General features: G+C 38.8%; 1 protein-coding gene across 1 annotated transcript; it reads left to right on the top strand.

Annotated features, from left to right (window-relative positions):
- Nucleotides 1-1,509: 1,509 nt before the first annotated feature.
- On the top strand, nt 1,510-21,556 carry SLC30A6 (solute carrier family 30 member 6). The gene is made up of 14 exons (XM_054630207.2): nt 1,510-1,773; nt 4,198-4,284; nt 4,909-4,993; nt 6,051-6,093; nt 8,105-8,170; nt 8,569-8,649; nt 9,879-9,914; nt 10,718-10,812; nt 11,580-11,628; nt 13,411-13,530; nt 13,830-13,932; nt 14,254-14,301; nt 14,865-14,933; nt 15,950-21,556. Exons 1-14 carry the CDS (start codon nt 1,771-1,773, stop codon nt 16,445-16,447), a joined length of 1,383 nt encoding a protein of 460 aa, XP_054486182.2. The 5' UTR covers nt 1,510-1,770; the 3' UTR covers nt 16,448-21,556.
- The last annotated feature ends 460 nt before the right edge of the window (nt 21,557-22,016 follow it).

The raw sequence follows: 22,016 nt of genomic DNA, 5'->3' as shown, positions 1-22,016 counted from the left end.
AGCAGCTGCAGTTTGAATTTCTTGCCTGTCATCCAGATTCTATAAAGCACAAATCTATTTTCTGCAAATAGTTTCTAAAACTTCTTCCATACACTGGAAAAAAAGCTTACTGATTACAGCCAAGAGCTTAGAATGAGGTCTGAGATATTAAATATATCTTAACCACCTGATAAGTCTGATAGTTGTTCTTAATTAATGATACCTCTAAGGACCACATAAAATCTAGAAAGTAAAAATTATTTTATCTTTTTTTATCAATAATAAAATCACATGTTCTGGAGACAATACACACAATTGTGAAACACACTTAACTGTGAAGCAGATTAAAGACTGGCTTGTTCCTGGTTTAATTTGATATATAGGCCTATCTCTCACCCACAGTCAGGTAAGTATTTTGGTAGGTTTTACAGGTGAGATGCAAATAACATTTTAGACTACTTAAAAGAACAAAAATTAAGGCAGTGTTACAGAAGATTGTTTCAAGTTTCTTACTAGGCACAATAATCTGTCTTAATAAAATATCTCAATTCAATTTTTATTCCTCTCTTTCTCACTTACTTTGCAAATAATAATAGATAATAATTAAGCTGTTTTGTGAATAAATCTTTAAGTACATTCAATCCCGTGCAGGTACTTTGCAACACAATTTTTCTTAAGAGCTCTCTGAACTTCCACGATGACTTCTGTTCTGGATTTCCTTGTACTTTCCATGCAAAGCGGTCCTGCCGTACACATTCCTTCTGACAGGAACTTCTGGGCACAGTGAAGCCATCTGCTGGCCACCCAGCCCGGGGCATCGCTGTCCCCTTGTGTCCCGGCGTTCCAGAGCCTCGGTAGCGGTGGTCAGTGGCAGAATCCTCTCTCACATGGACAGCAGCTGCCTCTGGGATGGGGCTGGGCTGCGTGCGGATCCCTGCTCTGCACTGCCATGCTTCCAATGTTCATCATAATCAGAGAATCGGGAGCACTTCTGAGGATCTCAGCACACAACAAAGTGACTAAGTTTTCAACATAACTCCTGTAGTTTGGAGAGCTGCTGTCCTTTGGGGGTTTTGCTGTGGAAAAGAAATGCCTTTTGCAGGCTGTGTCCTGAGGGCCCTTGACGCCGGGTACCGCGGCTGGCAGTGGGGTCGGAGGAATGCTCGTACTGGGAAGCAAACCCATCCTTGTGGAATTGCTGTCGTGGAGTATCGTGACAGACTATGACAGGCCTAGGACTACGACGCCCTTAAGCTGTGCCATGGGAGGTTTAGGTTGAATACTAGGAGGAATTTCTTCACAGAAAAGGTGGTTAGACATTGGAATGGCTGCCCGGGAAATGGAGTCGCCATCCCTGGATGTGTTTAAAGGAAAGACTGAACGTAGCACCCAGTGCTAGGCGTAGTTGACATGGTGGTGTTTGGCCACAGGCTGGACTGTGATGATCATAGGTCTGTGATGGTACCACCCGTGGGAGCGCTTTCCTTGGCTCTCGCAGGCAGTGGGCAGATGAACGGCAGAAGTGCGAGGAGGCGGCAGACAGGACCTTCGTGTCCCAAGGCGGGCCTCCACCTCAGCGGGGAGGAGCGAAGGAAGAGCGGCTCGGGCCCCACATCCCGCGGGATCGGGACCGGGATCGGGATCGGGACGGAGCAGCAGCCGCACCCGGCTCCCGGCGGGCGCCGCTTCCGCCACGTGTCCCGCCGGGCCCGCTGGTTGCCGCGGCGACGGGAACCTCTCCCGCCCCTTCCGGCCTCGCATGGCGCCGTCTCTTCCGCTGCGGGGAGTAATATGGTGAGTGGCCCCTGCTGGGGGCAAGGAGGGAAGGGGAAGGAAAGTCGTGCGTGGAACATGGCGTGCAGAGGCTGCTGGAAGCGCCCTCTCCCTCGCCGGGGCGGCGGCGCCGCGGGGCGTCTGGGCAGGCGCGGCCCGGAGCGGGCCCGGGGGCAGCGCGGGTGTCGCTGCCCGTGCGGTGTTTGCTCCCCGGGGCTCTCCGCCCGCCCCTCGGGCGCCGGCACCGCGGGCAGGGCCCGGCCGGGTGCTGGGGCCGTGGGAGCTCCTGTGCCGGAGCTGCCTCTGGAACACCGGGCTGCGGTGTGAGCCTCGGAGTTCTCCTTCAGGGCACGTCGGTCAGGGAGCTGGACTCGCCGCAGGACAAACAGGTTATAGTGCGCTTGCTCCCCGGTGTCGGGGCTGTCACTCTGTGGCTCGCTTCTCTCTGACGAAAACTCGATCTTTTGGGCACGACCGCCGCGTGTGCGCGTTCGCTGGGTGTCGAAATGTTCCCTTGTCGTGCTGAGCCCCGCTGGAGTGACATGGGTACCCCTGACAGGTGCTGTCACCAGACAGCGCCACTGGCTGCAGGAACACCCCTTGTGGAGCTCTTCTGGCACCTCAGGGGCTCGCTGGGGTGTGGGGCAGCCGCCCTGCCCAGCACCGAGCTCTGGGCAGAACTGTGGGATCGAGGGATGCCTTCATGCTGAGGTACAACACGTGCTGAGCTGGAGCTTGTCCCGGGTGCGCTGGGGCCTGCCTGAGTTTGCACGGGTCCCCTGTGGCACAGAGTACACAGCTCTGAGGCACGGCATCCTTTGTAAATAGGGAGGTGTGGCACCTCGTGGTGCCTTTTCCCCACTGGGAAAGCAGTGGGTGTGAAGGTGACAAGGAGGGCTACGGGGATGTGAAGGGTCTGGAGAGGAAGCCGTGTGAGGAGTGGCTGAGGTCACTTGGTCTGTTCAGCCTCAGGAGACTGAGGGGAGACCTCACTGCGGTTACACCTCCCTTGTGAGGGAACAGGAGGGGCAGGCACTGATCTCTGCTCTGTGGTGCCCAGTGACAGGAGAGAATGACCTGGAGTTGTGTCAGGGAGGTTTAGGTTGGATATCAGGAAAAGGTTCTTCACCCAGAGAGTGGCTGGGCACTGGAGCAGCTCCCCAGGGAAGTGGTCACAGCACAGCCTGACAGAGCTCAAGACGTGTTTGAAAAACACTCTCGGGTACATGGTGTGACTCTTGGGGTGTCCTTTGCAGGGCCAGGAGCTGGACTTCTGTGATCTTTGTGGGTCCCTTCCAACTCAGGATATTCTGTGATTCTTTGTGATTCTGTACCACAGCAGCTGTCATAAGCAGGCTGTCCACTGCATGTTAGAAAAGCTTTCTGAGGTGTTCTGGCATCCTGCATGTGTCTGTTAAGAATTAAAATTATCATGTAATGATTTGCTAATAAAGAAAAGAGTAAGTGCCTGTGTTTTGTCCCAGATGAGCTAAACTTGGGATATGTAGTAGTGCTTAAAGTTTAATTCATGGCACACTTGTATTTCTCAGATGATATGAAATGCAGCTGTGTTGACAAAGTGTCTGAAAGTGAATTGAATTAATTTTGGTGAAGAGCCCATTAGTATGTCCTTTTGTCTTCTGCTGGCAGCTAAGGTGTGATAGCTTAAAATCAAGCCTTGTTTAATCTGGCCCCAAATTGGTGCAGGCAACAATGGCCTGTCATTACAAGTCCACAAATTTCTGTTGCAAATCAGAAGGATTTTTCATGTGGAAAGCTTACTTCTTTGTGGGCAGAGCAGAACAGAGGACAACCAGAAGCTTTGACCCTCCAAGGAAAGGGAGACAAGTGTCATGGCAGATGAATTTCTCTGGTGGTCTGCTCCCTGTCACACTTGCAGGAGAGCCATGTAGCAGCCATGTAGGTTAAGTCACAGCCAGGATTATTGGTATGTTTCATTTTGTTACTGGCTTTGTGTTCACCACATCACCAGCATTATTTTTACTTCTGTGGTGGGTTCTCCTTTATAGATCTATAAACAATATTTTCCTCTTTAATAAATCCATTGTCTTTGGGTGGGAAGCGTGCTTTGATGAAGAAAAATATTTGTGTTTTAAAACTGTCTTGTAGTAGCTTCATGTAAATAAAAGTTAAAACCCACTCTTCAAGTGATACTTTAGTGTCTCTTCCAGTAAAACTGAGTTCTGGATTATGTCTAAATGAAGCTTGATTCTAAGTAATTTGTCATTTTCTAATATGATAAACCATGTGAAATGGTTACCAAAATATTGGGTTTAAAGTTTGCGATATTTCTGATTAACAAAAAGTTCACCTGAGTCTTTGATATAATTGTGAAAATAGTTCATAAATAAAGGTTTCCTTTTTGCTAATTTAAATAATGCTGTAAGTAAAGTTTTTAATTAAACTGTTGGGGTTTTTTTTAAGGGGACAATACACCTGTTCCGCAAATCACAGAGATCATTGGTTGGAAAGTTAACACATGAATTTAGGTTGGTTGCAGCAGACAGAAGGGTAAGTATTGCTTAAAAAAATCATAATTATAATAAAATACATTAGCTGTAGTAAGTTAAAATACACTATTAACTTAAGTATATTATGAAATTTTTTCTTTGAATTTTTCTAGCTGTGCTTAAAAAATAATCTTTGAAGTTGTATTGCTTCTGTGCGTTGTCCCTGTGAACTACTGTTCTCCAGAACTTATGTATTTATATCTGATGGGTTCAGTGGAACTGTAAACTGAGTGTGTTCAGATGTTTTTGGGACCAAAATTTCAGCACAAATGAAGGAACCCACTAATATCAAGTTGCATGAGTTGGTATTCAAAAATCATTACAACACACAGATGCTGTGTGCTGTAATGAAATGCAAATATTATAGATGGGTGGGGCTTTTTTTAGACCAAAAAGGTATTTTAAGTATGGTGGCATTCATAAATGAGTTTTAAAATAATCTGTAAAGTTTAAAATAGACTAAGGGCTTGCTGTTCTGAAATGAGTGGTGAATTTTTGGGAGGGAGGAGAATCCAGTTCTGTTTGCATGACCAGGTACTGCAATATTGTTTTTTAAGACCAGATAGATATATATCTGTCCTGTAAATTTTGGAAGGTGTAAATCCATATTTATTCCCATCAACAGTCCTGGAAGATTTTGCTGTTTGGTGCTATCAATTTAATATGCATTGGCTTCCTGCTCATGTGGTGCAGCTCTACAAACAGCATAGGTAGGTGGCTCTCATGTACTGAAACTACAACAAACTACTATGTGTTTCCTAGCTTGTGGAGTTCCAGCTGACTGAAAAAGCCAAATCCAGTACTTAATGGAGTTAGAGGTTTGCACAGCCAGGTTCAGAAGGTGCTTCCTTTTGATTTGCCACAGTCAGCTTAGAAGCATTTTTCACAGACAAGTTTGGATGGGTGGAAGTCCTTCAAAGTTTGCACAGTTTTTCAGTCCTGCTGGTCATTTGCTTTCTGTAGTAGCTTCTTCATCTTTAAGACTGAAAACAAGTAGGCTTTTGAGTTACTAGTCCTCAAACCTGTTCCGTGTATAAGGAGCACCAGTGATGTGCAGAGACCCTCACTTGCAGTTGAATGAGAATGTTTGTAGTGTGGAAAAGGCTTAAGACTTCTTTGCTTCCAAGGAATGCTCAGCAGTAGCCAAAACACTGGGGTGTTTCCAACACCTCTGTAGCTGCTGCTGCAAAGCACAGCACCGTGAGGGCTGCTGTGGGGAAATGAGCTGCAGATCAGCCAGACCCAATGCAGTTTTGTGTGCCTTCTGCTTTTGGGTGGGGGCTTCAATGTGCTTCCCATCACCTGCACTGAGAATAAAATGCTGGTTTAGTTTTTAATTTTTGGTGCGGGTTTTCTTGCAGTTTCAAGATTGGTTAGAGGTGCAAAACAAGTAAAATACTCAGTTCAACCTACTTTTCACTGCAATAACACACATAAGAGATTGCTTACTTTGGGAAGTGATGTGTTTCTGGAAGATCTCCTGACTTTCCAGTACCTAAATTCCTTGTCACAATTTAGTCACAAATGTGATAACTGTTGTATCTGGGCTTTATTATGTGCTTTAGTTGAATTAGGATTGCCATAATGAGCCTGCTTATGACATTATATATATTGGTGTCTTTAGAGTAATAGAGACTTGTTCTGTCAGCAGAGGCAGTTTATGTAGGTAGAAGACTGGAAAGAGCTGCACAAAAAGGACTTAGAATACAAGTGTTTTTTGCATTGAAAAATTAAGTATTAAATTTTAATATTTACTTTTCTTTACAGCTTTAACTGCTTACACATATTTGACAATCTTTGACCTTTTCAGGTGAGTTTTTTCCCATTTTGTCTTACTGTTCATTTTGTCTATATATTTCTATACATTTAAAATTTACTTACAGGTTCAAAGACATGTAACTTATTCATCAGTATAGAAACAGTCATTGGTTTAATGAGTATAAAATTGCACACAATAAATAGATTGTATTTGTCTGTCTATTAGATCTATTGAGAATGACCATAGCTATATTGAGAATGACTAGTAACTGATCAGTTCAGTCATGGATTTATCTGTGCAGATGTGTGACACCATAATATGGTACAAAACTGTTGTCTGGTTGTTCTCTCAGAACATTTTCCTAATGCCATCGTCACTGATTGTGAAGTAGCCCTCAGTTTTAACATCAGGAAACAAGAAGCATGTAATTTTATTTCAAAAATATTTTGCAAGCTAGATACCAAGTATTCTGCACATAAGGTCATTAGATATTTTCAGTATTTTTCTTGTATTCTAAGAAAAGTATATTAAAACAACTTTTAGTTGACAGTTCTGAACACTTTTGCTAATATTGATAATACAGACGTCAAATACATTCAGTTCTTATCTAAGATACAGAATAGTAGCAGTGGTTGGGAAATAAAATGTAGATATTTAAAAAATATTAGCCTACATTACCTTCCTTGCTGTCTCACTATGTTGTAAAAGGTATAGATCAGCTTTCTGAGTCATACATATATATCCATTACCTACTGTAACTTATCTGACTTACAGTTAAACATTCATAAATGACATCAGCAAACATGCAGAAACAAAAATAACTTGTTGGGATAGGCACAAAAAAAATTGATCTGTGACTGCATTAGCATTAAGATTTAACTCTAATGAGTCTTGTCTTTTAAAATTTTGTATCTACTGAATTTTTGTCATCTTGCTCAAAATACCCTTTTCACCTTGGGGAAATTGGGGAAAGTGTTGATACTGTACTTCCCATTCTTGTATGGAATTCTTTTTTCTTTTAGTTTTAGAAGAAGGTGGAAAAACCCCAGGCACTCCTGTCTTAGGTTAATTAGGGATTGGACTAGAAGATTATTCTAACTCACAGCAATCTCTTCCACAAATTTTGATTCGCTGTAAGGGAGAACAATGCTCAGTAATTCTGCTGCAAAAATCAATTTCTGATTATTTTCTTTTTGTCATTGCCTGGTGGCATATAATAGTCTCACTGAGAATATGAGTTTATGGCTTTGTATATGAACAGTATTACTTCCTTTTTACTTTTACTTTTTATTCTACACAGCTGAGGATCAAGTTGTGAGGATGTGATTGGTCATCAGTTGTAGGGACGAGTTCTTGATCCAGTCTGATTTAACATTGTTATTAATTACAAAAGGACTGCATGAAAACACAGATGGCACTGAATCTTTGTGGATTCCAGTTGAAAAAATTGTTCAATAGAGGAAAAATAGGCAGAGAAAACTACACTCATCCTTGAAACATTCTGACTACTACCATGGAGATTCAAAAATAATTGGAATTCTAGATGTTTAGTATGAGAGAAAAATTTGGACAGAAGATTGCAAGAGAGACCTGTGGCTGTCAGTGAATGGCCAGCTAGATTAGAGCTTGTGTAGGTGAATGCAGCCGAAGAACGTTCATCTGTTTTGGCCATATGCATAGAGAAATTACACTGTGGAAAAGAAAGGCAATACTTGGTGTGGCCTGAGACTTACTCTAGAGTACCAAATCTAATTCATGGTGTAGCTCTAAAAGAAGACTTTAATGGAGAGATTTCTTGGCTTTTTCTTTCACTCTTCTGTCTTGCTTCTCAGCTTCCTTCTCATTTAAGCATCATTTCTCAGGTTACAGCATTTCTAGGCAAGTTCAGGAAGCACATGAGGAGCATTTAGAACATCACTGGGACAGTGATGGAGGTTGAGTTCAAGACAAGATGTGGCTGTATTTGTATGTTGAGTTCTGGTGGCTCAAGTGTGTATTTGTAAATTAGGCGGTTTATAAAGGCTGTTGTTATTTATCAGTCTAATTCTCCCCCTTTTTTCAGTTTGGTAACATGTCTAATAAGCTACTGGGTAATGATGAAGAAACCCAGCCCAATCTATTCATTTGGGTAAGTACTAATAACAAGGTGTAGTGTTTGATAATAGAGCATTTCATACATTGCTCACTGTCATTGCCTGGATCCCTGAACAGCCATCAGTAATACTCTGTGTGTGAAAGAGCCTAAAAGAGAGGAGGGCCAAGACTAACTGTAAAAAACAATTAGAGAGTAGGGGATGGACAGGAAGAAGAATTAAGAAATGCTTAATTTTAAGGTGTCTCTGATGAGTGGAGCGTTAAAAGAGACTGAAAATAATGACTATTCCATAAAACTTTCAGTTTCTTCCCATCTGTCTGTTGAATGAATTGGAAAAAGTAGGTGTATCCTGCTGGTTCTTGCACAGAAAAGATTATATTGGATGCATTGTTCAATGTTCAGTGTTTCTAAACTTAATTCTCAAATTTCAGGTTTGAAAGGTTTGAAGTTCTAGCTGTATTTGCATCTACAGTTCTGGCACAGCTTGGAGCTCTTTTTATACTGAAAGAAAGGTAGGGTTATGTACTGTTTTCTTTAATTTTATAACATATGAAGATATAGTCCAGATCAACTAAAAGCACGTGTATTCTATGAGTGCTGTATTTAAAGAGATACTTTAGAAAAAACTTAAAAGATATTAAAAAAATATTGCTAAACCTTACTGCTTGCTTACATTTACTACACTACATGTAGGCTTTAGATGTAAAGATGGGAATTGATAAATGTTCTTAAAAAGCTCTCTAGGGAAATTTTAATGGTTTTAAGAATACTTTTTCCAAAAGGTTGAATAATTAATTTAATGCATTTTCTTATGCATCTTGACTTTTGTAAGCTCATTAACAAATAAAAGTCTTTTGTTTTTACTTCTGTTCATTTTTGAAGTCAAAGCAGCTTCATAATATATCAAGGAGCTGAATGTTTGAAGCATCAACTTCTTCACTCCCTCTAAGTTTGCTGATGTATTTGTTTGCCATACCATGTATGCTTGGGAGCATTTGTATTTCAGGAGGTTAGCCTAAAACATTACTCTTGTTTTTAAAGATGAAGAGGCTTTTGTTAACATGTGGAATTTAAAACTGCAACGATATTCCTTCCCTTATTTTATTCAAGTGCTCTATTTTCTGTGTAAAGGGCTGTATTAACAACTTAGCAACTTTAGACTATAAGGTCAATGTATTGAAGTGGCAGTCCACTGGAATGAATCACCCTTTGTCAAAACTTCTAAGTTTTCCAACATCAATTTTAGGAAATTCCACAAACTTAGCAGGTTTTTCTGTTACAGCTGAAGCTCATTTGTTAACTCACTGGTGTGCGAAAAAAGATCTGTACCTCCACCCCAGTATCCAATGCCTGCTTTATTTGACCTTGCTTAGTGTGAGGCTGTAAGTCAGGAATTTCAGACTTAGTTTGTTATAATCACCAACACTGGTGGTGGTGCCAGTAGCAATATTTTTTTGCATGTTCATTTACAAGCATATTTTTATCATATAGGCAGCGTTCATGGTAGCTGGCACAGTTTGGAAATATTTGGGAAGTCTAAATAACATCTGCTTTGATTCAGTGTTAAATGCTTTCTTTGCTTATAAAAGTTGCTGTGTTTATTTGAGCAATCAATTTTTTGCAGTACTTTATCAGTTTTTGTTTATGAATGGCAGCTAATGCTAAGGAACTGTAAAAACATGCTTCAGGTATCAAGGCTTTACTGTGTGAATATAACTCAGATTTTCAATTGTTCTTGTAGTGCGGAGCGGTTTCTGGAACAGCCTGAGATACACACGTAAGAAATTATTTTGGCATGTAAAATGTGTTGTTGTCCTTTTATGTTTCTAATTCATATCTGACATATATTAGTTATGGAAGTACTTTCAGTACCAAATTGCTTTCGGTGCATTAGCATTTGTTTCAAACCATGTGCAGGCTATACTGCAAACAGTTCTTTTCAAGGTACAATTGAAATTTAATGCTCATGTTCTCTCAAATAGCGATCTAACTACACATTGCTGCTTTTCCTAGTTCCTTTTTTTTTCTTGTGGCCTATTGGAAGGCCTGGTATGTGGGGGGGGAAGGATGCTGTGGTCACCAGGGAACTGAAGCTTTCAGAGGGTTCAGACTATAAAGACCAAGGGAAGAGGAAAAGAAAGTGTTACGGGGCAAAGGAAGGGGATGTGGGATGTATGTTGAAGTAGTTCTAGAAGAGGCTGGGGGTATATGGCATAATTCCATAGAAAGCTAAGCTTCTTAGCTGTGCTGCTGAGGGGACAATGTGTTTTTATCTTCAAAGGGCAAATATATATATATATGTGTGTGTGTGTGTGTGTGCAAATATGCAATTGGTTAAGAGCTGTTACTCAACATTATGAGCGTTGTGTGATAACAATAAAGTACGAAGTTCAGTGATCTGGTATAACCCTTACAATGATTACACACTGCTGGTTACTAAATATTACACTAGTTTATCCTGCTGGTCTTCAGCCTCAGTGAACACCAAGGAAAATACTTTGATACTGTTATTGGTAGTTACAGCTTGATGACACGTTCTGTGATGGTGGGAAATTAAGACACCTTTTTTCCCCTCCCTAGGGGACGACTGCTGGTTGGTACTTTCGTGGCTCTCTTTTTCAACTTATTTACAATGCTTTCCATTAAGAATAAGCCTTTTGCTTATGTCTCTGAAGGTATGTGATAAATTAGACTGTAACAAGAATTGAGAAAAAAATGTTAATGTTCCTATTTTTATCAAGGTATAACTTGTCTGGTAACTTCCTTAACTAGTGGTTGTATATTACTGTTACCTCTGTTAATGTAACTTTGTGCAGTAGAATTGCCATCTGATTTTCAACTCCACTTTGGTTATAAGACTCTGAGTAGTCTGAGGTAATTAATATGATATTATTTTAATGCTGCAGTGTCCTTTATTTTCAATTTTTTGAATGCAACCAGTGAAGGTCATGTGACAAATACCAGAACTTTCAACACATTTTCTTGATGTATTAATGGATTAAAATATAAGTTAATGCAATAGTTCTTTTTTCCTTTTCATTGGTAAATGAAAAGCTCTTTTACCTTTTTCATTGTGAAGTAGCTTTGCAGTCATTCCTGCAATTGTAAATTGTTCTGTTGTAATTGTCCTGTAAATTGTCCATAGTTATAAAAATCTATTTTACACTATATTATATAAAAGATAATGGTTATAGCCTGCAATTATATTTGTACTTAATCAGTTCAGATTATTATGAGAGCTGGATGTTATACTTGCTGCCTGGAAAAGACAGACTTGGGTCATTTTTCAAGTGCCAGGGTATCTGTTGAAATATATTTACTCATTCACACTGTATTTGTTGAATTCTTCCCTTAAAATAAAACTTGTGTGTACTTTAAAATGTAGTAACTTTAAAGTGGTACTTAAAATTGTGGTAACTTTATTACCTTTTTTCTTTTGCAGCTGCCAGCACAAGTTGGCTTCAGGAACATGTTGCAGATCTTAGTAGAAGGTGAAGCTTTATATTGTTTTCAAAATCATTAGCTTTATATTGTTTTCAAAATCATTAGCTTCTGGAAGGCAGTGTTGGTTTTGTGTGTATAATAACGTTTTGGAGGGATATTGAGGCACAAATTTGTATTAGAGCTTTTAAAATAGCTTTACCTACTGCAGGTCTCATGTATGAACTCTGGAGCAAACATTGTTTCCCATATTTCCCAGATAGATCTGTTTCTGTTGGATTGATGTTTCTGGGTGTCTTTTCTTTTGAATAAAAATGTTCAGTACATTGTATGTGATTCTCTTTGGGTGAGAATAGGAAAACTAGCATTATCCTGTACATATTTGAACTGCATTTCACAGCACGCATTACCAAGTGATATATTTTGTAATAATTTATGTTTATTTGCTTTGTGGGCTGGATGAATGTTTCAGGTGGTTGAGTTTAAATGTGATGAAACAGGTTACACACTGAACCATAGCTATGGAAACTGCTCACCTGTCCAACAGGAAACTGGAAAGTCTGTGTCTTCCAGGGATATAAGCAGTGTTGTTCATTCATCTTGTCTGTTAACTGTCTTGTTTGTATTGGATATCTGAATGCAAGATAACATTGTTTGCAAATAGTTTTGTCAGATGTCAGGGAAGTTTATTTTAATCCATAGATGTTTTTTCCAACTATCTGTCAGGATCAAAAGAAAAATGTTAAACCAAGTTGTAAAACATGTTAAGTATGCTTCAAAACCCATCTGTTTCTGCATCTCGTGATCTCTTTTACAGTTAAGGAGAGCAGAGAATGCTGACTTGGTAACAGAAGAAGTGATTTTATATGGGTATAAGATGTTACATCATCAGAACCAAAATCTGTGAAATATTTTTGGAAGACTAATAATTAGGTTTCCAAGTTTTATTTGAAAAAAAAAAAGGTGGATACCAATCACAGACAGTTGCACAACTTCCCTCTTACCAGTGTAGAAACACAGCTTTAAGGGAAAGGACACTGATGGATAACTTGGAGTCCCAGATCAAGAGTAATATAGTTAAGCCAATATGAGTAAAACACCATTGAATTAGTATGTATACAGCTATTTCAGATGTGTTATGTGAAGCAGTGCTGATTAAAAAATATCTGCACCTGTATATAATTATGTTAATGAAAATTCTTAGGGAAGCAGGCCAGCACATGATGTCTAAACATAGGTTGATTTTAACCATAGCAACAAAATATTTCATGTTGTCTTTGCCTTGAAATTTTCCAGGACATGACATACACTTAGATTCACTGGGAAGTACAGAAACTCCTTTCTCTCTTCATACTCTCATTGAGAGGAGATAGCCATAGAGAAATAATTTTCCCAGCATTCCCTCAAGCATTTTTTTGGTCTCCTCTTATTCAACTAGCTGGTCTTCTTCCTCTTTTCGGACTCCATGAATTAGTTAGCTTTGACTTTTGGACCCTTTGGCATACCAAGGTGGCAGATGTATTGAAGACAGGTGATACACAAATCTCTCACTGTGTACATCTCTGTAATACCAGTATTGAACCCACGAAGCACTTGTGTTGCAGACAGCTGATACAGCTATATCATAGAGTTGTGTTCCCAGAAAAAAACTCTTGATTAATTTCTGCTGACAGCAGCCTTTGAGCAGATTTAGTGGGGCCTTTACAGTGCTCATCATGTGCTATGACAGCAAGGTGTGTTAGTAGTCAAATGCTAAATAATGGGTGTAATTTTGGAATTTCAAAGTAGTGATGAAGAGCTGGCTGACAACTGCTTTTTCTGTTTTGTTGCAGTATTTGTGGAATCATCCCAGGATTGAGTAGCATCTTTCTGCCACGGATGAACCCTTTTGTCTTGATTGATATTGCTGGAGCTCTGGCTCTTTGCATTACATACATGCTCATTGAAATCAAGTATGTGCAGTTGTTGTTTTAAAACAGTAGCTCTTTTTGTATCCAGTCTGTGGGAAAATACATTTTTTGCATGAGAGGAATGATCTGATGTAGAGCTGTATTTTGTATGAATGGAATTGCAACTCTGTGAATGCATCTGTCTGCTGTCCAAGATGAATGAGAGTTTAAATGAGATTAGCATATGTAAAATTTTGTAAGTGTATATAATTTAAAAGAATGAAAAAAGAATCTAAGGAAGTTGTTCTGCCTCTCAAAAACATAAATACCAGCGTTTCTTTAAAATTGCTCTTTCTCCCTAGCAATTATTTTGCTGTGGACACAGCCTCTGCTATAGCAATTGCTTTGATGACATTTGGTACCATGTATCCCATGAGTGTCTACAGTGGGAAAGTACTACTCCAGGTAAGGCAGCCTCACAAATCAACAGGTTTTGTGGTTTTGGTTCTGTTAAATGGCCTCATTTAAAACAAACAAACAAACAAACAAACAAAAACTCTTGACATCTGTTTTAAGCTTGCAGATAGGAAGTGTTTCCATGGGAATTTGTGATGTGCTGTAAGAATGTTAAAGGTTGTGCAGATATGCATCACAAATTGATAAGAATTTGATGAAAATGCCATTGGTCTCTTGTGTGGGTAGACCAGACTTAAAGTCTCTCTTACTTGAACAAGGCCAGTTAATCTTTATTTTAACTTTTACTTTCTTTTCTTCTTCTTTTTGAAGACGACCCCACCTCATGTGATTGGCCAGTTAGATAAACTTCTTAGAGAGGTAAGTCAGTATAATACACAGCACAGTGTGTACAGCTAATAAGCATTCAGGAATGTGAAGAATTCTTCTGACTAGTCCAAGAAGTTTGCTAAAATTATTTTTAAATATTTTTTTTAGCTGCATGTAGAAAATATGAATCTTGTTTTCCAAGATGAATAGTGTCTTTTAGGTATCTGGAACAAATCTGTCTAAGTGCAGGCTGTTTTTATTTAAATTTGAGCTACTATTGAAGTGGTTTACAAATGTGAGTTGAAGGAGGAAAAGGAGTACAGGCAGCTGTTGAATTACAGCATATCAAGTGGAGAACATACTTCAGTTTGGCAGCAACAGTTACTTGAAATAGGTTCCTTAAAACTTTTCTGATGGATTTGGATGTTTAAGGGTAGCAAAAGTGCGATAGATAAGCATTGGTGACATTAACAGACATCATCTGTTCTCCGTATGGAACTTTTATTGCACTACTGAAAATTATTTGTTACTCAGTTATGTATAAAAATACATTTCTAAAGGGATTTGAACCTTCTAATTTATTTTCATATTTGTGGATGTTTGTGTAAAATTAGGTTTCAACTTTGGATGGTGTGTTGGAAGTTCGAAATGAGCATTTCTGGACATTAGGTTTTGGCACTTTGGTAAGTTATGCCTTTATTATCTTCCTAGCCTTTGTTGTCAGATACTACTTAAATTTTTTAATCTACATAAAGTAGGATATTTCTTCTGAAATACGAACTATAAAAACATTTGATGGAGTCAGTACTCAGTCTGTATGCTTTATTGCAAAACTTCTCTTCCTCTGTCCTTTACATTTTTTTAAAGCTTTGTTGTTGATTAATGTTATTAATGTATACTGCAGTTCTGGCTTAACGCATACATTTTTGCAACCGTAGAATTCCTTTCATATTTTGGAGTGAAGAAAATGACAAACAATGGAAAAAACATTTTTCAAAGTGGTGTGTTAGTGTAAATTGTCCAGGAAGAGAGAAATAACTGTAACCCTTCAAGCACCAAAGGTCTACAATAGACAGTAGAATCATATGTTTTCAGCATTTCTAAGAGAGAAGGTAGAGCAAAATAATTACAGTTGTGTACCAATAATACTGTAAGCTTAAAGAAATGAAGGGGTATTTTTTGTGATACAGAATGATCACTCAGAACTTGGTTACTCCTAAGTTGATGCAGTTATTTTGTGACAGCTGGAAAATTAAGACTCTTAGAATATTTCTTCACTGGTTTCTTACAGTATGCTACCCTTCTTAAAACAACTAAAAAGGCATCTCTTCTCTATTTCTGATGTAAAAATAGCTTTCAGTTTACTGTTCTGCCACTTATGCCTAAATTTGCATTTTGCTCTTTTGAGCCATTTTTCTCCCCCAGTTGTTGCCTTTCCTGCCAACACATGTTGTAGTGTATAGTTTGGTTCTAAGACTCGCTTTTCCTGAGTGATGATCTTGCTATGTTCATAGGAGAGCAACACATTAGGAAAGATCAGAATGTATCCTGTAATAAGGTTCTTAATTTAGTCAGTAGTTTCCACTGCAAAAGGTCTTTGTGTAATTCTCTGCAGGATGATTTGCCTCTTCTTGAATGCATGTGGGGAATCTTTATTGGAGTAACAATTAACAGCCAACTTGTTTTTATCACTTTCTAGGCTGGATCAGTCCATGTCCGAATTCGGAGAGACGCGAATGAGCAAATGGTCCTTGCCCATGTCACTAACAGATTATACACATTGGTCTCTACCTTGACTGTTCAGATTTTCAAAGATGACTGGATCAGACCTACCTTATCATCTGTGCCTATCACAAACAACATTCTGAACCTTTCGGATCATCACGTTATTCCAATGCCATCTTTGAAAGCTGCTGACAATTTGAACCCTGTTACCTCCACTCCAGCTAAGCCCAGCAGCCCACCACCAGAATTTTCTTTTAACACACCAGGCAAAAATGTGAGTCCAGTCATCCTTCTTAACACCCAGACAAAGCCCTATGGATTGGGCTTTAATCATGGATCTGCACCCTACAGCAGTGTACTCAGTCAAGGACTTGGAATACCAGGAATTGGAGCAGCTCAAGGATTCAGAACTGGTTTTGCAAATGTCCCAGGCAGATATGGGACAAACGCTCGTGGTCAGCCCCGACCATAATAAACACCATTATTTATTATACTTAAGGGTATTGACTTAATTCTTTTATTACCCAATTTTTATAAACATTTGGAATGTCACATCATTCTGAATGGCTGGGAACAAGTGCATTGTTCATATTCATGAAGTGGTTAAAAAGCAGTTTTTTCCTTCGCATCAGCAGTAGCCTGTGTAATGCCACAGATATTTTGCAGATTTACAATACTTTACAAGTAGTTTTTATAGGGTGTCTATTTCTACTCATCTTTTTTATCCACTTTTCTTCGTTTATCCAAGAATGTATTGAGATGCAGCACAACTCCATAAAATAATAAAATTGTGACCAGGTAGCATTTTTTTTTTCCTCATGAGAGTTACTGGATGCTGAATAGCTGAGAGAATAGGAAATGGCAGAAATACAAGCCCCAATTTTCAGACATGTTTGATTGCTGTATTAAGCCATGTTTGGGCCAAATCACAATTCAGTTTTGGTTGCAAAAATCCATCAATATTCATGTTGTGGCCATTGTGAAGGCAATCTGGCATTTCAGATTGTAATTGATTTTGCGATACCGTGTTTTTACATTTTTATTGATGCTTTTATAGAAACTCAGATGGTTCAGCAACCATTTTCTAGTTGAAGTATTCCATACTCATCTCTGATATTTCTTACTTTTTGGTTTAACTGCAGAATTATTTAGCAATATACTGGGAAATAAAATACTTAAAACTTAAGATTTTACAAGCACCTCTTTTTTACCCTATTAAGGATACAGAACAGATGACTGTTGTTTCTGAAACCAGTATTTCATTTTTGACTATGGGGAGTATTCTATGATTTGATTGTGACTTTGTATTTTCCTCTTTGTATTTTTTTAATAGTTCCAGGGGGAAAAGTAATATATTTATATTCCTGGTTTAAATCCAGAGTACAGGTCAGTGATCGCTGAGAGTTTGTAGTCACTGCTGGAGTGCTTAACCTTTGGGGCACACTTGGAGCAAGACCACTTGTGCTTTTGCATTACTGTCTAACTGTACATTGAGCTGTCTGCATTTCTCCAGGGCCTTTCTCAGAGAGCTCTTCCCTCTCACTGCTGTCTTTTCCTTCTCTGCTCTGACAACAGGGAAAGGCCTTTTAGAAATACTTCATTTTTTTTTCTGTTCCCCTGTGCAGTATCTACATTACAATTGCTCCTCTGCATATTCTTCTGCATCTCTTGGCCGTCTGGGAATGGGTTGCCCATTCCTGTTGTTTCACTTGTAACTCAGGGTGCTATATATTGGCTTCCACCTTGTTCATCTGTGTGCTAAGTCAGTCACTCCACTTCTGTGAGGTGGTTACATGGAGCTGTGGTATCTCAGGGATTCCAAAGATACTATGTTACCTGAAGATAATTGCTTTGATGAAGAAATCTTTCTTATGTAGATCTGAGTGGAGAAAACAACATTCATTTTAATTTTAAAAATCTGTGGCCTCTTCACTGGCTGAGGACTTATTTTTCTTTTTCTGTATAAGAATATTTCTATTTTTCCCCCCTCTCCATGACCTGTGTTTCTTGAGCCAGTGCTTGGACGAGGGAGTCATTCTTGCAAAAGCAAGGTGACATTCTGCATGATGGAGATGTATCTTTTGGGGATGTTTCAGGCTGAGGGTAGTGCCCAGGCTGCCAACTAGGATGCTGTCCATGTAAGTACAAGTAGGGAATCTAGTTCTGTACTTCATTTGCAGCAAGAGTGAAAATTTCATTGCTCTGTTAGGAAATGTAATGACCTGGCAAACTTGCATTTAAAGATTGCAATGAAGTTAGAACGATTGGCTCTGTTTCTGTGAGGTCAGTATTAACTCAGTAATCACCTGTGGTCCATTATCCTGTCTTTCTGTGACCTATTACATGTGCTATTGCTGCATGGAAATTCACTGAAGTACAGAACACTTGAACAGATTCTCTGTACCTCTTGGGTGCTGGGCTAGACTGCACTTTCTACAGCATCTGCAACACCTTAGAGCCAGCAGAATGTTTACAATACACTACTCTTGTGTGGCCTGGTTAAGAATTGTTCCTTACTCCAGTTTCATAATCACTTGATATCACTTTTTCTGATATTTTCAATACATTGTATTATGTTAAATGCATGCTTACTTGTTTTCAGTAGAAAATTAAATCTCCATTTTATTAAAAAATGAAGCTGATCTCTGATTTAAGATGAGAAGGGAGGGTGAGAATCCCAGAATTCTGAGTGCAATATAATCACTTTAACAAAAATACTTTTTTGAGTGATTGTTTACAGTATATATCATATGTGCAGATGATAAAGATTCTTTTAGATATTAGAAGAGCTTTTTAGCTGCTTTATTGTTATGAATATATTAGAATATTTGTTAAATCAGCACAGAGTAAAATGTCTCCTTTTATATGAGGAAAATAAAATCAGTGTAATTCGTAAATGACAAGGGAAAAGTGGTAATTTGTGTACAAGATTTTACAGTTATCTTTCTCTATATATTGTTTAAGTGATGCTCTCAGGTGATACTTCAGTCTCAATGAGCAGGTATGTCAAACTTTAGAACTGTTTTGCTGGGTCTACTACCAGTGTAGACTGGGTCCTTGGAATAATTCTATAGAAAGTGGTTTTTTGTACATTTTGCCTTTTCTAACTGTGTTTTGCTGTTAGGTGATCATAATCTAAATGTTTATTTGATACATAGTGAATAAGAACTGATAATTTATATAATCTTCATTCCTAATGCTAGGAATGCTGTTTCAGCTAGAGAGAAAAGAAGACTGGTTCTTGCTGTCATTTCTGTTTGCCAGAGAATTTGGCATTCTTACCCCCTTAAGTTGTTCCAGCTGTGATCACACAAGACCACATCACTTGTAGGTAAATGCATCCAGATTCAGAGAGTTTGAGGGGCATGTACCATTATTTGGCTTCAGATTCTTGTGAGAAACTGCCTTGTCCTGATACAGAAGGAGCCAGAGCTCCTATCATAAGACAAATAACTACCATAATATGGGAGGGTTTTTCAGCTTTACATGTTGAGTGATGGCTCTTGAGTTCATTCTGTTCTGCATTCCCTTCACCCAGGTGGTAACCACAGACACCTTTGGCACACAAAGCCAGTGACACCCTTTTGTGGCTGGTAAACTGATTTTTATTCCTTTCCCCTTGGCTGAGATATGACACATCCTTTTCAAGGTGAGAACCTGTGCAGCAATTACACTGATTAGATTAACTGAAGTCCTCTATTGATTTCTAACCCCTGCTGCCATCATCCAGCAGGGAAGGAGAAACTATCCAGCCATAGGTTTTTCAACACAAAGCCTGTCTCTGAATTCTGGACTGATTATCTGTCCTGTGCTTGTCCAGACCCAATGGATCTGGATTTAATCATACTCAGTGTTGAAACTGAGAGTAGAAGAGATACCAGTCTTGGTCGCTTTGCTTGTGTTTTTTGGTTTTTTGGGCATTTTATGAAATAACTTTTGACTTTGCCCTCTCCCCTGCCTTAGTAGCAATGAAAACCAACCTTGTGCCATGTCTGCCTTGCTGGCTACTTCTTGTGCTTTTAAGAACTTACACTATTGGATTCACATGGTTACTGGGTTGATGTAAGTTTTCCTTCCAGCAATTATTTTTTAAATGAATGATGGATCATAGAAATTGCTAAGATAATGACCCTTCCCTCTGTAAGTAAACTTTTCCAGGGCTAACATCCAGTTAGGAGATGGCCTTTTTTTCCTGTATCAAAAAAACCCCAAACATGAAACCCAGGGAGGGAAGAAAAAAAAAAAACCCAAAAACCCAAGCCTTTTCATGTTTTCTTCACATTTTGAGAAATATTGAATCATATTACAGCAACCTGTGTCTCATTGCCTTGGACTGAGTAAACATAACTCAAGATAAACATAACTCTTACTGCATGCTCAGGCAGTAAAAATTTAGTGACAAAATTGGCATGATTTGGTGTACCACATGGTTAAATTATGGCTTCAGCTAAGTCTTCATAGAGATTTAAAAAACCCAGGCTTTTCCCAGTTATAACAACCCCTTGAGCCAATATTTCACAATGAAGCATGTTTTAAGTTAACTTTCAAATTCTCAGAGGCACAGAGGTCCTCCAAAATATGAAGTACCACAAGAGTTCACCAAAACAAATCAGCCACACGAATTCATGTTTATTATTTCTATATTTAGCCATTCTGTTACCTTTCTTCACCACTTAGGAGGGTATGAAGATGCCTTATTACTGCTCAAAGTATTCAAACTTCAGAAGATTTAATGTAATTTTCTAGACTATTTTCTCATGGGCTGAGGTAGAAGAGAATTTCATTATGAAGAGTTCAAGAAGCTTTGATATGTTTACACAGATATACAGTAATACCTGAAAATAATCTGTCTAATTTTTTGGAATTTTCATAGTATTCTATTTCAGAAGTTTCAGGTAAGACAAATGTTTCTCACCAATGTTAAAGTGATAGGAAAAGAAAAAAATGCTTTTGTTTCATCTTTGAGCTACCAAATCAGAATTAAATTTAAAATCAGATTAAATTTAATTTTCAGGCTATCCTGTAATAGAAAAATTTTACAAATTTTCACTGCTGTAAATACCTATTTCTGTAACAACTTTATAATATGGATGTAAATAGTGTCTTAAGTTCCAAAATATTTGTGTTAGGAAAATGGTAAAATAGAGGCCAAATCTGACATGCCTACAACTCCATTGCTTACCTCCTTTTTAATTCTTTTTGCTCAGGGTAGAACTTTGCAGGGAAGAAGTTTGGAGGAGTAAAATATTGACTTTTTCCCCTCAGTTCATCTCCTATCAGCCTGATTTTTTTTTTCCCCTTAAAATGCTTTCATCCCTTTCTCCCCAGTGGAAACCATAATTCTGTCAGTAGCTTTTGAATATTGTTTTTCTGGTTTTCATTGATCTCATTCCAGACTTTCTTTTTGCCAATGTTACACTAAATCTGTTGAATAATTCCAGTAAGGAATGTAAAAGCACAGGGTTGTTAAATTGGTATCTTTTTGGTGCCTAAACTGTTGTCTTGCTTTTAATAACATTTTATTTTTGATAACACTTTGCCTTTAAAATTTTATTTAGATAAACTATAGTTTCTAAAGTGATCACTTTGCTGATATGAGTATTTTTGTTGTGGTCTGTATTAAAAACAGCAGGTGGGTGGTGGTTTGGAGGTTTTTTGGGTCAAATTGTGAATGATTCTCACGTGACTGAATGGTGTGTACTGCGTCATTGCTCCCACACACCACCTGATCTTTTGTTTATGTCTCCTGTGTTGCAGTCAGAGCGCAGGGAAACCCCCACATACCTTCCTGTTAGCATCACCCCCACCACCCTTCTCCATCAACAAATATCCAACAAATGATAGGGGCAAAGCTGAATTTGGGTTATTGTTCTGTTTTCTGGGGGTCAGCTGTCTGCAGAGAAAAACCCTTGCAGCCACCTTTGTAGGGGAAGGAGGAGAGGGACCAGAGAGGATTAAAAATCACATCTGTGTGTCAGGAGTTCTAGCAACTCATTTCAGCATGAGGTGGTTTTGTTCAGCTCAAAGTAGAAGTCTCCTAT

The sequence above is a fragment of the Agelaius phoeniceus genome, chromosome 3 (genome assembly GCF_051311805.1).
Source record: "Agelaius phoeniceus isolate bAgePho1 chromosome 3, bAgePho1.hap1, whole genome shotgun sequence".
In the NCBI taxonomy this organism is placed as follows: Eukaryota; Metazoa; Chordata; class Aves; order Passeriformes; family Icteridae; genus Agelaius; species Agelaius phoeniceus.
The sequence above is the reverse complement of the archived record's forward strand: the minus strand, read 5'-3'. Positions and strand labels throughout refer to the sequence as shown.